Here is a 15,001-nt window from a genome sequence, read left to right as displayed (position 1 = left end):
GCTGCATCTCTCCTGTAAACCGCCTTTTTGCCTTTTCTGCATAGGCCTGAATTGTTTTCATTTGGTTGCATATTGTTATATTTGACAGGATGTTTTCATTTGGTTGATGGCATTTTTATTTATCCTATATTTTGGGTACAATTTAATTTATATTTTGTTTCTACGAGATGATGCACATAGAGGACCAGTTTAACTTGATGCAAAGATTTGTACATTACCAGGAATGTAGCAAAACATGGAGGTGAACACAGTGGTCTGTTTATTTAAATGTGAAAGTGCAATGAAAATATGTTGTCCATAAAATCAATGAATAATCGTGATAAATAACTGTGATTATCATTTTGGCCATAATCATGCAGTCCTAGTTTTAACCCACATAATTGTCGCTCAATTCTGAGGAAATCAGCATTTCTGAAATATTCAAACCGGCCCATCTAGTACTAACAACAACGTCCTAATTAAAGTCACAGGGATCACACTTTTTCTTCATTCTGATGTGAATATTAAGTGAAGCTCTTGACCTGTATCTGTGTGATCTTATGCATAGTGCTGGATTTATTTGAAAGGTACCTACATAGGGTCTTTATAGCAGATAGCATGTCTTTTATAAATGTCACAGAATTTATACAAAACAAAATTTAAAAAATAAAGGTTTTTGCAAAAATGTGACTTTCTCTCCCCATGACAGAAAAGGGAAAAAAACCCTCAATTATTATTATTATTATTATTATAGGTTGATTGCTCGAGGCTTCCTGTTAGTTATAGAAGGTATACATTGTGCTTCCTAACAGTGTTATGAATACAACTTTCCCACTTTAATTTGAGGCCATTACAATCATTAATTCAGGTGAAATATGGTCTTTAAGTAAGTTATGTAAATGTGTTTTATAATGGTATTGAAAACAATATCAATCTCCTATAAGAGGTAAATACAGTAAATGCTGTACATTTCCTAAAATGTAAGATGAATGGGGGGATTCTTAATATTTCACGAATGTGTTGTTAGACAAAAATTTACAAGGTTAAAAACTGCAGCCACAACAGTGGCAAACAGTTGACTATCAAAACATTTTAGCGTCTTTTCTCTTGTTTATGTAAAGACAAAGCTATAAATTACTGTACTTCATAAAAAATGTTTTATGCTATCTCTAGCATTTTGACACAGAGTAGGCCTTAGATAAATCTTCCAATATTGCTTACAAATTTGTATTACTTACTGTTATAAAAGCACAGTGCAGGTATCCTTCACATAAAGTACTACCAAGGGATCTTCTAATGTTTAGTTTGTAGAAAACAGATTATTGTATCACAATCTGCACTGGAGTTCAGCAGATAGAAACTGTGCTATCACATACTGAAGAAAATATTTGCCTTTAGACATTCATTTGAGCAGACTGTAGTCTTCACTTTGATTGTTTACATGTATTCACATACACAAGTCTAATGCAATTTACAATGACATTTTAGGTGTTACTAGAATATGAAACATGTTATGAACCAAACAAGCATTATTTATTCACCAAGCATTTCATTTGAAGGTAGGTAGCATTTTAGTTGAATGTTTTTAGATTTGTATGCCCACATTGATATGGTCAGTACCACAAGTCCAAAGCAATGGTTTCAGGCACACACAACAAGCCCAGGTATTGACCTATTCATATCTGATTAGAGATGTATGCCTTCTACATAATATAACTATATAACAATGGTAAATGTGCAGTGTGTGGAAATACATTATTTACTTTTCATTAATTGTCCAGACAGTAATGGAAGAGTACTAGTAAAGATTATTAAAGTACTAGTATATTCTCCCCTACATCTTTTTTCAGAGGAGAGCAGAGACCAGGGCCAGAACAGTGGGATAAGCTGGAACAGTTCTCTTTTGAAATATGAGATTACTGCATAGTCTAACTTTGTATTTAAGCATTTCTGAGCAGGTTTGTAAAAAATAAATAAATAAATAAATAATTATTATTTTTTACTTATACTACTCAGTGCTAAATTACGCAAGAATGTAGATTTCCAGGAGAGAAGAGACAGTCACTTGTGTAAGATAAAGATTTAACAAACAGTCATTTCATTAGGGACTATTCCCAAGAGGTGGGCTTTGAATATCATATTCAGTCAAAATTTCATGACCAATACTGTCTGTACTCTCTGCGGGTTCTGAGCTACATGTTGCACCATGTTGCTTGTGCGCCTGAGACCCGTCCTCTCCTTCAATTACTGCCTCTTCTTTTTGACTGTCACCCTCAAAGATGGCCCCTTCTCCCTGATCGCCATCATATATGATGTCCTCAGGGTTTGGAGCAGGTGGACAGAACTCCTCGTCAGGTAGCAGCTGATGAAACACTAATTCAGCCTACAAACACATACATACAGATTCAAATTATTATAGCAAGTAATTAGTTGATTGACCATATCTACTAGGGTTTGGAGAAATAACTTTGTATGACTGCTTTGCAATGCTGTCTTGAAAGATGCATCAATGCAAGAAACTTATTAATTGATTATTTTAAAAACAATTATTGTTTGAAAGGGTGCATCTCTATCACATCCAGCTTTGAATGATACATAAGGAATAAATGCAAAGGGGCCTGGTGTATACTTGACATATGACTTTCCATTCACATGCACAATGAGCATGAGCAGAACTGTTCACTAATCTGGTGGATTAAATGAGACATTCATGAGATGGCACATCAGAGCCAATAGATCCCTGTCCATCAGGTTTCCAAGTCAATCTGTAAAATGTTTAGTGATCGTGCACAGTGATGCTGAACACACTGACAACACTTTCCACCACCGTCATGACTTATCATTAGCTGCATCTCAAATCTATGAGAAATCAAAGTATGACTTTGAAACACACCACTAGTTTGTTTAGTGGAGGTAGATGAACAGGGAACTCTGGCCATTCTTATTGCTGAATTGTGTGTCAGGATAGTGAAAAGACAAAAAATTGTTTAAATAAAAAGTAGTTTTTATTTAAATGATTTTTTTTATTTGTATGAGACTCCCAGCAACATTTCAAAATAGCACACAGTAAATCAGTCTTCATAGATCAATATTTCTAATATTAATTTGTAAAATAAATGAATAAAAACAAAGGAACAAAGAATTGTGAGTTTCTCTTGTGACACCATTTGTGACACCAAATTACAACCCCAAGTTTGGGACCCCATATATTAGCTTGTTAAATCTATAATATTGACTATTGAGGAGGAAAATATACAGTACCTTGTCTACCACAGTTAGCTGGCTAGATTGTTGCTAACAAACCTGGAGGCATCCATGTTTTTTTCCCCCACTTTGTAGAATTTGAAAATGATTTCATAATTCCAAGCTTCGACTTCCACCTTCCGAGCTACGTCAAACGCAGCATTAAGCTGAATACAGCAAGAGAGTTATGTAGCTCCCACTGATATGGATTTTTTAAGGGTCAATGCTGATGCTGATATCTAGAAAGCAGTATGGCCAATATAACACAAATTTACAGTAAATGAGAAAATTGGTGAAACTAAATAAACATTTATTGTAAATGGGTCTGCACATATAGTGCTTTTTCTCATTCACCCATTCTCACACCTGCCATTAGGAGCAACTTGGGGTTCAGTGTCTTGCCCAAGGACACTTCGGCATGTGGAGACATGTGGGATGGGAATTGAACCAGCAACCCAATGATTAATGGACAACCCACTCTACCACCTGAGCCACAACCACCCAATAATACATAATACATTACTCCAATTTAACCCTACACACCTTGGAACCAAGATACAATACCCCATCCATATGGCAAGCCATTTTATCTTTTAATAGTACAATTGTAACAAGTTGTAATTAAATTTTTACTAGTCACAGTTACCAGTAAGAATTGTATGTTAACTAGTCAAAAGTGATTCACAGATATCTTGAACTGAATTAAAGTCATCAACAAATATTTTTAGATTAGTAGTAAATTATTAACATTTCAATCCTAGATGTCTGCAATATAATTCTTACTAATCAAAACTCACTCAGCCAGTTAAAAACCAAGCCATTTAATGCTTAAATGCAATCATCTTCGAGGATGTACAGACTTGTAGGATACGGTATTACCAGACCAGAAAACCTTTATCTCAGGAATACATTAGTGTTAGACAGTATAGAGTTAATGTTTAGTGTAATGTATTGTGGGTAGTGTAGATTGGGTGGGAGTTGAGGCTGTGAATGTGTGCGAGTTGCATTCAGAGAGAGAGAGAGAGAGAGAGAGAGAGAGAGAGAGAGAGAGAGAGAGAGAGAGAGAGACAGAGAGAGAGAGAGAGAGAGAGAAACATCCAGCAATTATTTTCATACCAGCCCAAATTAACAAAACCAAATTTGAATCAACCAAATTATTAAAGCTAGTAAAAATGGATATTGGGACCACTGGGAAAGCAAAAGTAAAATCCAAAGTAAACTAGAATGTTATCGGGACCTAAGAAAATGTGACCTGGCAGAAAACCTCTTCAGTGTCAGAGATGTAAGGGGGTGCTACAGTGCAGGGTTTTACATTTTGGTCCATATATCGCATCAACTAAGAGTCCTACAAACAAAATTTTTTCCTCTGATTCCTTGGGTTCTCCCAAAAAAAAAGCCTCAAGAACCATTTTATGCAAAACTAGTCCTAGGATTTTTAGATTTTTATCTTCACAAATTTGGCATCAAACTACTCAGCAGAGTGTGACACTCAATAATGTTCAAAAACACTGAGGTTTTTTGAACAATATAGCCACCAAATGTCAATCAGTGCAAATGAGGCAGAGCCTAGTTTTTCTCAAACTCATGATTGCTTTTGTGGATTTGCACGAAACTTGAACGGCATATACAGGACAAGACTCTGAGGTCATTTGCAAAGTTTGGGGAAATGGATAAGGGGCAGATAACAAAGGTCAGATAACTGTTTCTCAAGAACCATACATCTCATCGAGCTGAAACCTGGTGTACTGCATATCTATGTTAATCTACAAGTGGATATTTTAATGATGAGATGATTACTTAAAAAAAAAAAAAAAAGAAAAAAAAAGACCACAATCAGCAGGCATTTGGCAAGGTAAACATTGAACCATTTTCATAATACTTGAAAGTATGGTCCCTTTATAACATCATTAAACACTAAACTACATTTTCTGAGATTTTAACAGGAGGTGTTCGTATCGCACATCATAAAAGACAATCTTAGCATCTGTTAATTTTAACTGTAGGAGAAAACTGGTTAATTTTGAGCTTCTTTCCCCGCTATTTTCATCTTCCTGATTTAAAATCTTGTCCTGTCACACATCACAAGCAGTGACAAGGCAATGTACTATAGTACTTCGATGACTTGTCGGTGTCTCAATTATTCTTGAGCCTGCGTGTTCTTATCCAATGAGAAGATGCTGTCTCATAATTACTTGTGACAGCACGTGGTGCTTTCCTACAGATGTAGTACATGAGAGAGGCGTTCAAATGGGTCGCAAGTGTTTGCTTCAGTGGTGTAAGAGTTCGAGTGTGTTTTCTTGGGAGAGCTCTGAGAATTGGAGAAAGGTGGAATTCGTACTTGCTCAAGAAAGCAGCTTGTGTCTACACAATGATGCGGTACTAAGTCCCAAGGACTTGTCCATCCCTTCAAATGAGGTATGTGTCTAATTTTACCCAGGACAGTTTTACTTGCCTTTTGAGCTAATTAAACAGCTTAAAGCTCGTATACCGTCGTGTGCAAGACAATGCACTTTTATTCATGAAAAGCTCGAGCCTATTAGCAAGCTAACATTCTGACACTTCTCCCATCTGTGCTGCCTCTGGTTTTATTTAACGTTTTTCTCCATAGTCATGGGGTTCAGCTGGACTACACGCAACTAGGCCTGATTACTGCAAACCCTGTTCAATCAAATCAACATTTAAATAGAACTTTTTCAACAGCATGAAGTTGGTTAAAAAGGTCTTACCCAGTAACACACTATGCCAGAGCTGAAAGAAATTCCAGAAATGATGAGGAAGAAGGTGATTGAAATACATCAGTCAGGGAAAGGTTACAAAGCTTTTTTAAAGGCTCTGAGACCCCAAAGAACCACAGTGACAGCCATTATCTCCAAAGTAGGTACAGTAATGAACCTTCCCAGAAGTGTCCAACTTTCCAAAATTCCTCCAAGAGCACAGCAACTATCCTTCCAAGAAGTCCCAAAAGAACCAAGGACAACATCAAATGAAGTACAGGCCTATCTTGCATCAATAAAGTTCACTGTTCATGACTCCACTATCAGAAAAACACTGGACAAAAATGGCATCCATGGATGAGTGGCGAGGTGAAAACCACTGCTAACCCAAAACATCATTAAGGCTTGTCCGAATTTTGCCAACACACACCTTGGTGATCCTCAGACCTTTAGGGAGAATGTTCTAGATCTGGCGCAAACCAAACACAGAATTCCACAAAAAAAAAAACACCACACCTACGGTCAAACATGGTGGTGGTAGTGTGATGGTGTGGGGATGCTTTGCTGCTTCAGGGCCTTGGCAACTTGCAATAACTGAGGGAAACATGAATTTTGCTCTCTACCAGAAAATCCTAAAGAAGAATGTCCAGTCTTCAGCGCAACTGGATTACGCAGCAAAACAATGATCCAATGCATAGGAGTAGGTTCTAGTCATAGAAGTAAGTGAACATCTGATCTCCATTTATCAGAAGTGTTTGGTTGCAGCTAAATATTGCTGCTAAAGACGGCACAACCAGATTTTAAATTTAAGGGGGCAATTAATTTTTCACATTGCTGATAGGTGTTGGATAACGTTTTTTGCTTCAATAAAAAAGTAAAAAAAAAAATTAATAAAAACTGTTTTCTCAGGTTGCCTTTGTTTTATGTTGCATTTTGTTTGAAGATCTAAAACTATTTAGTATGAGAAACAGAAGAAATCAGGAAAATATTTTTTCACAGCACTGTACATGTAGATAGAGTTTTAATGTTTGAAAGACAGATGGAGTGAGAGTGATGCACAGATTTATCAAATGAAATATGGAGAGATAGTGTGTGCTACAGACAAACTGATGGAGAGAGTGAGTGGCATTGACAGAGATCGATTAAGTGAGGGTCTACCTGTTACAGATACAGTATCTCACAAAAGTGAGTACACCCCTCACATTTTTGTAAATATTTGAATACTTCTTTTCATGTGACAACACTGAAGAAATGACACTTTGCTACAATGTAAAGTAGTGAGTGTACAGCTTGTGCAACAGTGTAAATTTGCTGTCCCCTCAAAATAACTCAACACACAGGCATTAATGTCTAAACCGCTGGCAACAAAATTGAGTACACCCCTAAGTGAAAATGTCCAAATTGGGCACAAAGGGTCAATATTTTGTGTGGCCACCATTATTTTCCAGCACTGCCTTAACCCTCTTGGGCATGGAGTACACCAGAGCTTCACAGGTTGCCACTGGAGTCCTCTTCCACTCCTCCATGACGACATCATGGAGCTGGTGGATGTTAGAGACCTTGTGCTCCTCCACCTTCCGTTTGAGGATGCCCCACAGATGCTCAATAGGGTTTAGGTCTGGAGACATGCTTGGCCAGTCCATCACCTTCACCCCCAACTTCTTTAGCAAGACTGTGGTCGTCATCATGCTGGATTACTGCCATGGGGCCCAGTCTCGGCTTCAGTATGTCACAGTACATGTTGGCATTCATGGTTCCCTCAATGAACTGTAGCTCCACAGTGCCGACAGCACTCATGCAGCCCCAGACCATGACACTACCACCACCATGCTTGACTGTAGACAAGACACACTTGTCTTTGTACTCCTCACCTGGATTCCGCCACACACGCTCGACACCATCTGAACCAAATCAGTTTAGCTTGATCTCATCAGACCACAGGACATGGTTCCAGTAATCCACGTCCTTAATGTGCCTGTCTTCAACAAACTGTTTGTGGGCTTTCTTGTGCATTATCTTTAGAAGAGGCTTCCTTCTGGGACGACAGCCATGCAGACCAATTTGAAGCAGTGTGCGGCATATGGTCTGAACACTGACAGGCTGACCCCACACCCCTTCAACCTCTGCAGCAATGCTGGCAGCACTCATATGTCTATTTCCCAAAGACAACCTCTAGATATGACGCTGAACACATGCACTCAACTTCTTTGGTCGACCATGGCGAGGCCTGTTCTGAGTGGAACCTGTCCGTTAAACCACTGTATGGTCTTGGCCACTGTGCTGCAGCTCAGTGTCAGTGTCTTGGCAATCTTCTTACAGCCTAGGCCATCTTTATGTAGAGCAATAATTATTTTTTTCAGATCCACAGAGTTCTTTGCCATGAGGTGCCATGTTGAACTTCCAGAAATCAGTATGAGGGAGTGTGAGAGCGATGACACCAAATTTAACACACTTGCTCCCCATTCACACCTGAGACCTTGTAACACTAACCAGTCACATGACACTGGGTAGGGAAAATGGCTAATTGGGCCCAATTTGGACATTTTCACTTAGGAGTGTACTCACTTTTGTTGCCAGAGGTTTAGACATTAATGGCTGTGTATTGAGTTATTTTGAGGGGACAGCAAATTTACACAGTTACACAAGCTGTACACTCACTACTTTACATTGTAGCAAAGTGTCATTTCTTCAGTGTTGTCACATGAAAAGATATAATCAAATATTTACAAAAATGTGAGGGGTGTACTCACTTTTGTGAGATACTGTAGATAGATAGATAGATAGATAGATAAATGGAAAGATAAATGGAGAGACAGTGATACATGTAGACTGTTAGAGATTTTTACTGTTTGAAAGGAGTGAAAGAGTGATACAGATAGACTGATAGTAAGAAATATAGAGAGGGTGACTGTGTGCTAAAGGTAGACTGACAAAAAGATAGATGGAGTGTGTGTGGCATTGATAGAGATAGATGAAGTGAGTCTCTGCTACAGGTATATTGACATACTGTAGATAGATAGATAGCCAATAGTTGTACAGCTGATTACATAGATACAGTGAGGGAAAAACGTATTTGATCCCCTGCTGATTTTGTACGTTTCCCACTGACATAGAAATGATCAGTCTATAATTTTAATGGTAGATTTATTTGAACAATGAGACAGAATAACAACAAGAAAATCCAGAAAAACGCATGTCAAAAATGTTATAAATTGATTTGCATTTTAATGAGAAATAAGTATTTGACCCCCTCTCAATCAGAAAGATTTCTGGCTCCCAGGTGTCTTTTATATAGGTAACGAGCTGAGATTAGGAGCACACTCTTAAAGGGAGTGCTCCTAATCTCAGCTTGATACCTGTATAAAAGACACCTGTCCACAGAAGCAATCAATCAATCAGATTCCAAACTCTCCACCATGGCCAAGACCAAAGAGCTCTCCAAGGATGTCAGGGACAAGATTCTAGACCTGCACAAGTCTGGAATGGGCTACAAGACCATTGTCAAGCAGCTTGGTGAGAAGGTGACAACAGTTGGTGCGATTATTCGCAAATGGAAGAAACACAAAAGAACTGTCAATCTCCCTCGGCCTGGGGCTCCATGCAAGATCTCACCTTGTGGAGTTGCAACGATCATGAGAACAGTGAGGAATCAGCCCAGATCTACACGGGAGGATCTTGTCAATGATCTCAAGACAGCTGGGGCCATAGTCACCAAGAAAACAATTGGTAACACACTACGCCGTGAAGGACTGAAATCCTGCAGCGCCCGCAAGGTCCGCTGCTCAAGAAAGCACATATACATGCCCATCTGAAGTTTGCCAATGAACATCTGAATGATTCAGAGGACAACTGGGTGAAAGTGTTGTGGTCAGATGAGACCAAAATGGAGCTCTTTGGCATCAACTCAACTCGCCGTGTTTGGAGGAGGAGGAATGCTGCCTATGACCCCAAGAACACCATCCCCACCGTCAAACATGGAGGTGGAAACATTATGCTTTGGGGGTGTTTTTCTGCTAAGGGGACAGGACAACTTCACCGCATCAAAGGGACGATGGACGGGGCCATGTACCGTCAAATCTTGGGTGAGAACCTCCTTCCCTCAACCAGGGCATTGAAAATGGGTCGTGGATGGGTATTCCAGCATGACAATGACCCAAATCACACGGCCAAGGCAACAAAGGAGTGGCCCAAGAAGAAGCACATTAAGGTCCTGGAGTGGCCTAGCCAGTCTCCAGACCTTAATCCCATAGAAAATCTGTGGAGGGAGTTGAAGGTTCGAATTGCCAAACGTCAGCCTCGAAACCTTAATGACTTGGAGAAGATCTGCAAAGAGGAGTGGGACAAAATCCCTCCTGAGGTGTGTGCAAACCTGGTGGCCAACTACAAGAAACGTCTGACCTCTGTGATTGCCAACAAGGGTTTTGCCACCAAGTACTAAGTCATGTTTTGCAGAGGGGTCAAATACTTATTTTCCTCATAAAATGCAAATCAATTTATAACATTTTTGACATGCGTTTTTCTGGATTTTTTTGTTGTTATTCTGTCTCTCACTGTTCAAATAAATCTACCATTAAAATTATAGACTGATCATTTCTTTGTCAGTGGGCAAACGTACAAAATCAGCAGGGGATCAAATACTTTTTTCCCTCACTGTAGATAGATAAATGGAAAGAGACTGATACATGAAAATATATATGTCAAGCCAACATAATAATAAGCTTATAAACAAACAAAATTTCCTGTTTGAGAAATTCTTTACATCCACAACATCAACACCCTCAAGGGAATCAACAGGAATAAGAATCTTGATTTAATGTCAATTTTACACATTTTTACTTATAGTGCCATCTAGAAGTGAATTTAGACAAACCTTCTTGGAGACCCTTAGGGTGAGATCTTTCAGTCACAAAGATTTCACTAGTGTGACTCTCAGGGGAATGTTTCTGAAGCACAGGGCTTTTTGTTTCAGATTCACTGCTGTTAGCTAATTGCACTGTCAAAGTCAAGTTGCTCTCTGTAGTCTTAGATGTTTTTTTTTTTTTTTTTTTTTTTAAATCCTGTGTTCTCCAATACCGAACAGAGTCTCATGTCTGTGGCTATAAACTTCCCAATCCCTGTCATGATTTCTTTAGGGTGGATTGGACCAACAGGGAAAGGCTGTCTGAATGTAGCAGAGAGCGGTGTGCGTGTTGCTTCATGATTTTATCTAGTTCTACAGACAGACACAGAGGAGAGATGTCAGCACATGTAGCTGAGTTTCTGGTAATAGTGCTGGTGTTTTTGCTCTTATTTGTCAGGTTTCTACACTGTAATGTCATACCTCAGCATCATACGTTAGCGTGAAGCCTAAGTGCTCCAATACACCAGACACTAAATATTTGGGGGACTCTTCCAGTTCCTGATTAATGCTATCTGTAGCCTGCTGTTTTCCTTAGTTGCTGTTAAAATACTAGTGTACTAGCACATTAACATATTAGTCTGTGAAAAACAACCTACTTAGGAGAAGTGTGTTGTGTTGCAGACTCCTGTAGGCTATCCTGATGTAAGGATAAAGATAAAACTTCTTGTTCAGATTAGGGACTATGGATTTGACCAAGTTTAAATTAGAGCACGTGAGCAGAGGGGAGCACTGATAACTGGACCGGAGCGGAGAGAGCCTTTCTTAAGATTCCACTCTGCTCGCTCGGACTGCTCAGCACTGCTCGCTCAACCCAGGATTCATTTGCTGGTTTGAGAAACTGCAAAATAAGCAATAGGTCTAAGGTTATGGAGTTCAAGTATTGTTTTAATGAAGTTGCAAACCTTATACATAAATGCACAGTAAAAATTAAAGTTAAGAGCGAAGAAGGAAAGGAAGTGGGTAGAGACTGTGAGAATTAGCAAAGATTCCTGCTGGAATCTTAAACAGCACATTTTCAGAAAGCACGAGGATGTGCTATGCAAACATGGTAGCAAGGGCATAACCTGGCATGGGCATTTGAGGCTGTAACCCTGAAGATTTTTTCTTTACCCTGAATAATTCTCCACTTGGGTCGGTTTGTGACTACATAACTGAACATAAAAGAAGGCAGCAGTGTTGTAATTTTGTATCTTCAGTGAACAGAAGCAAAACCAGTCAGACAGGGTTTACAGGAAAATATATGCAAATACTCATGTCTTATTGGCTGACAGGTATCAATTCTGCCAAATGGTAGCTCACAGTCAGTTAGTGTGAGGGAAAATGTATATATGCCAATTTATTTATTTTTAAACCAGTAAAGGGGTTGAAACTGAAACACTAACATCCTCTCAAGCTGAGCTTGGATCACCCGGTGGGAGAACCACTTTGAGGGGGGTCTCCATGTTGTCTCTGTCAAAACACTAACATCCTCTCAAGCTGAACAGGAGAACAAGGTGTGTAAATGTCTATACAAGTTCCAAGTTAAAAGAACATGATTTGAGCAAAGCATACAGACATCTAACATCTTTTGCATGGCCCTGTAGCCAGCTAAAGCGATACAATGATAGCATAAGTTGTGCCTCCCTCTGGAGGCAACACAAAACAAGCCTAACCTCCTGTTAGATAGCCAAAAAGTTTTATATTTTATTGGTCTGGTAGTCTTGCAAACAGTGATGATACAAGTTTTAAGATAAATACAACATTGTCTAATTTTCACATTTTTAAGCAATTAGCCCTCAATGATTAACAGTCCAGCTAATGCCCCTATATGGTAGTTCAGCAAAAAGTAAGCTTTAAATAAATTAATAAAAGGCACAGCCTGTAACAGAATGTCACCCACAAATATCATAAATTATCATCTGTACTACTATAATTGAGGCATTTATTCAAGTAACGCATTACAAACAGAAACAAGTATATTACAGAGAAATTTCATGCAGAATATTGAACGGAGTGTCACACAGCTCCGTTTCACTCACATGCTCTGGTTTACATGTCTATAGTATCTCACGTTATATAAGCAGTGTTTTATCAGTACCAATCTGAGGAGGGGAATCTGCCAGGCCAAACATACATATAAACTGAGGATTGAAGAGCACTTCAACTCCTCGGATCCCCAGCGTACAGTGAGGGAAAGAAGTATTTGATCCCCTGCTGATTTTGTATGTTTGCCCACTGACAAAGAAATGATCAGTCTATAATTTTAATGGTAGGTTTATTTGAACAGTGAGAGACAGAATAACAACAAGAAAATCCAGAAAAACGCATGTCAAAAATGTTATAAATTGATTTGCATTTTAATGAGGGAAATAAGTATTTGACCCTCTCTCAAACAGAAAGATTTCTGGTTCCCAGGTGTCTTTTATACAGGTAACGAGCTGAGATTAGGAGCACACTCTTAAAGGGAGTGCTCCTAATCTCAGCTTGTTACCTGTATAAAAGACACCTGTCCACAGAAGCAATCAATCAATCAGATTCCAAACTCTCCACCATGGCCAAGACCAAAGAGCTCTCCAAGGATGTCAGGGACAAGATTGTAGACCTACACAAGTCTGGAATGGGCTATAAGACCATTGCCAAGCAGCTTGGTGAGGAGGTGACAACAGTTGGTGCGATTATTCGCAAATGGAAGAAACACAAAAGAACTGTCAATCTCCCTCGGCCTGGGGCTCCATTCAAGATCTCACCTCGTGGAGTTGCAATGATCATGAGAACAGTGAGGAATCAGCCCAGAACTACACGGGAGGATCCTGTCAATGATCTCAAGGCAGCTGGGACCATAGTCACCAAGAAAACAATTGGTAACACACTACGCCGTGAAGGACTAAAATCCTGTAGCGCCCGCAAGGTCCCCCTGCTCAAGAAAGCACATATACATGCCCGTCTGAAGTTTGCCAATGAACATCTGAATGATTCAGAGGACAACTGGGTGAAAGTGTTGTGGTCAGATGAGACCAAAATGAGCTCTTTGGCATCAACTCAACTCACCGTGTTTGGAGGAGGAGGAATGTTGTCTATGACTCAAAGAACACCATCCCCACCGTCAAACATGGAGGTGGAAACATTATGCTTTGGGGGTGTTTTTCTGCTAAGGGGACAGGACAACTTCACCGCATCAAAGGGACAATGGACGGGGCCATGTACCGTCAAATCTTGGGTGAGAACCTCCTTCCCTCAGCCAGGGCATTGAAAATGGGTCGTGGATGGGTGAATACCCATGACAATGACCCAAAACACACGGCCAAGGCAACAAAGGAGTGGCCCAAGAAGAAGCACATTAAGGTCCTGGAGTGGCCTAGCCAGTCTCCAGACCTTAATCCCATAGAAAATCTGTGGAGGGAGCTGAAGGTTCGAATTGCCAAACGTCAGCCTCGAAACCTTAATGACTTGGAGAAGATCTGCAAGGAGGAGTGGGACAAAATCCCTCCTGAGATGTGTGCAAACCTGGTGGCCAACTACAAGAAACGTCTGACCTCTGTGATTGCCAACAAGGGTTTTGCCACCAAGTACTAAGTCATGTTTTGCAGAGGGGTCAAATACATATTTCCCTCATTAATATGCAAATCAATTTATAACATTTTTGACATGCGTTTTTCTGGATTTTCTTGTTGTTATTCTGGATTTTCTTGTTGTTATTCTGTCTCTCACTGTTCAAATAAATCTACCATTAAAATTATATACTGATCATTTCTTTGTCAGTGAGCAAACGTACAAAATTAGCAGGGGATCAAATATTTTTTTCCCCTCACTGTATGTGGCAAGGCATACAGACCCTGACAGACTTCAAAACACCCAGCACCGTGCCTCCCGCCAACTCTGCATCCCTCCCTGATGAGCTCAACCAGTTCTATGCTCGCTTCGACAGAGACAACATGGAGACTCCCCTCAAAGTGGTTCTCCCACCAGGTGATCAGCCTCTCACACTCTCCATCACAGATGTTTGCTCTATTCTGGGCAAGGTGAATGCACGGAAGGCAGCTGGCCCGGATGGAATACTTTGGCGAGTGCTCAAAGCTTGTGCAGTGCAACTGGCTGGGGTCTTGATGGACATTTTCAATCTGTCCCTGGCTCAGGCAACGGTCCCCACCAGTTTGAAGACTGCCACCATTGTGCAGCATTCCACTAC

At 39.8% G+C, this 15,001-nt stretch overlaps 1 protein-coding gene across 4 annotated transcripts in view; it reads right to left on the bottom strand.

Annotated features, from left to right (window-relative positions):
- Positions 1-236: 236 nt before the first annotated feature.
- Positions 237-15,001, bottom strand: part of chm (CHM Rab escort protein) — a 91,781-nt gene continuing 77,016 nt past the window's right edge. For all 4 annotated transcript variants that reach the window (XM_017492953.3, XM_017492954.3, XM_047162051.2 and 1 more), the window contains one exon: positions 237-2,362. In XM_017492953.3, coding sequence (XP_017348442.1) covers positions 2,081-2,362 — 282 coding nt within the window. In that variant the 3' untranslated portion in view covers positions 237-2,080. The remainder of the gene's footprint in view (positions 2,363-15,001) is intronic.

This window comes from Ictalurus punctatus, chromosome 18 (assembly GCF_001660625.3).
Source record: "Ictalurus punctatus breed USDA103 chromosome 18, Coco_2.0, whole genome shotgun sequence".
NCBI lineage: Eukaryota > Metazoa > Chordata > Actinopteri > Siluriformes > Ictaluridae > Ictalurus > Ictalurus punctatus.
This window is presented reverse-complemented; position numbering and strand designations above follow the sequence as displayed.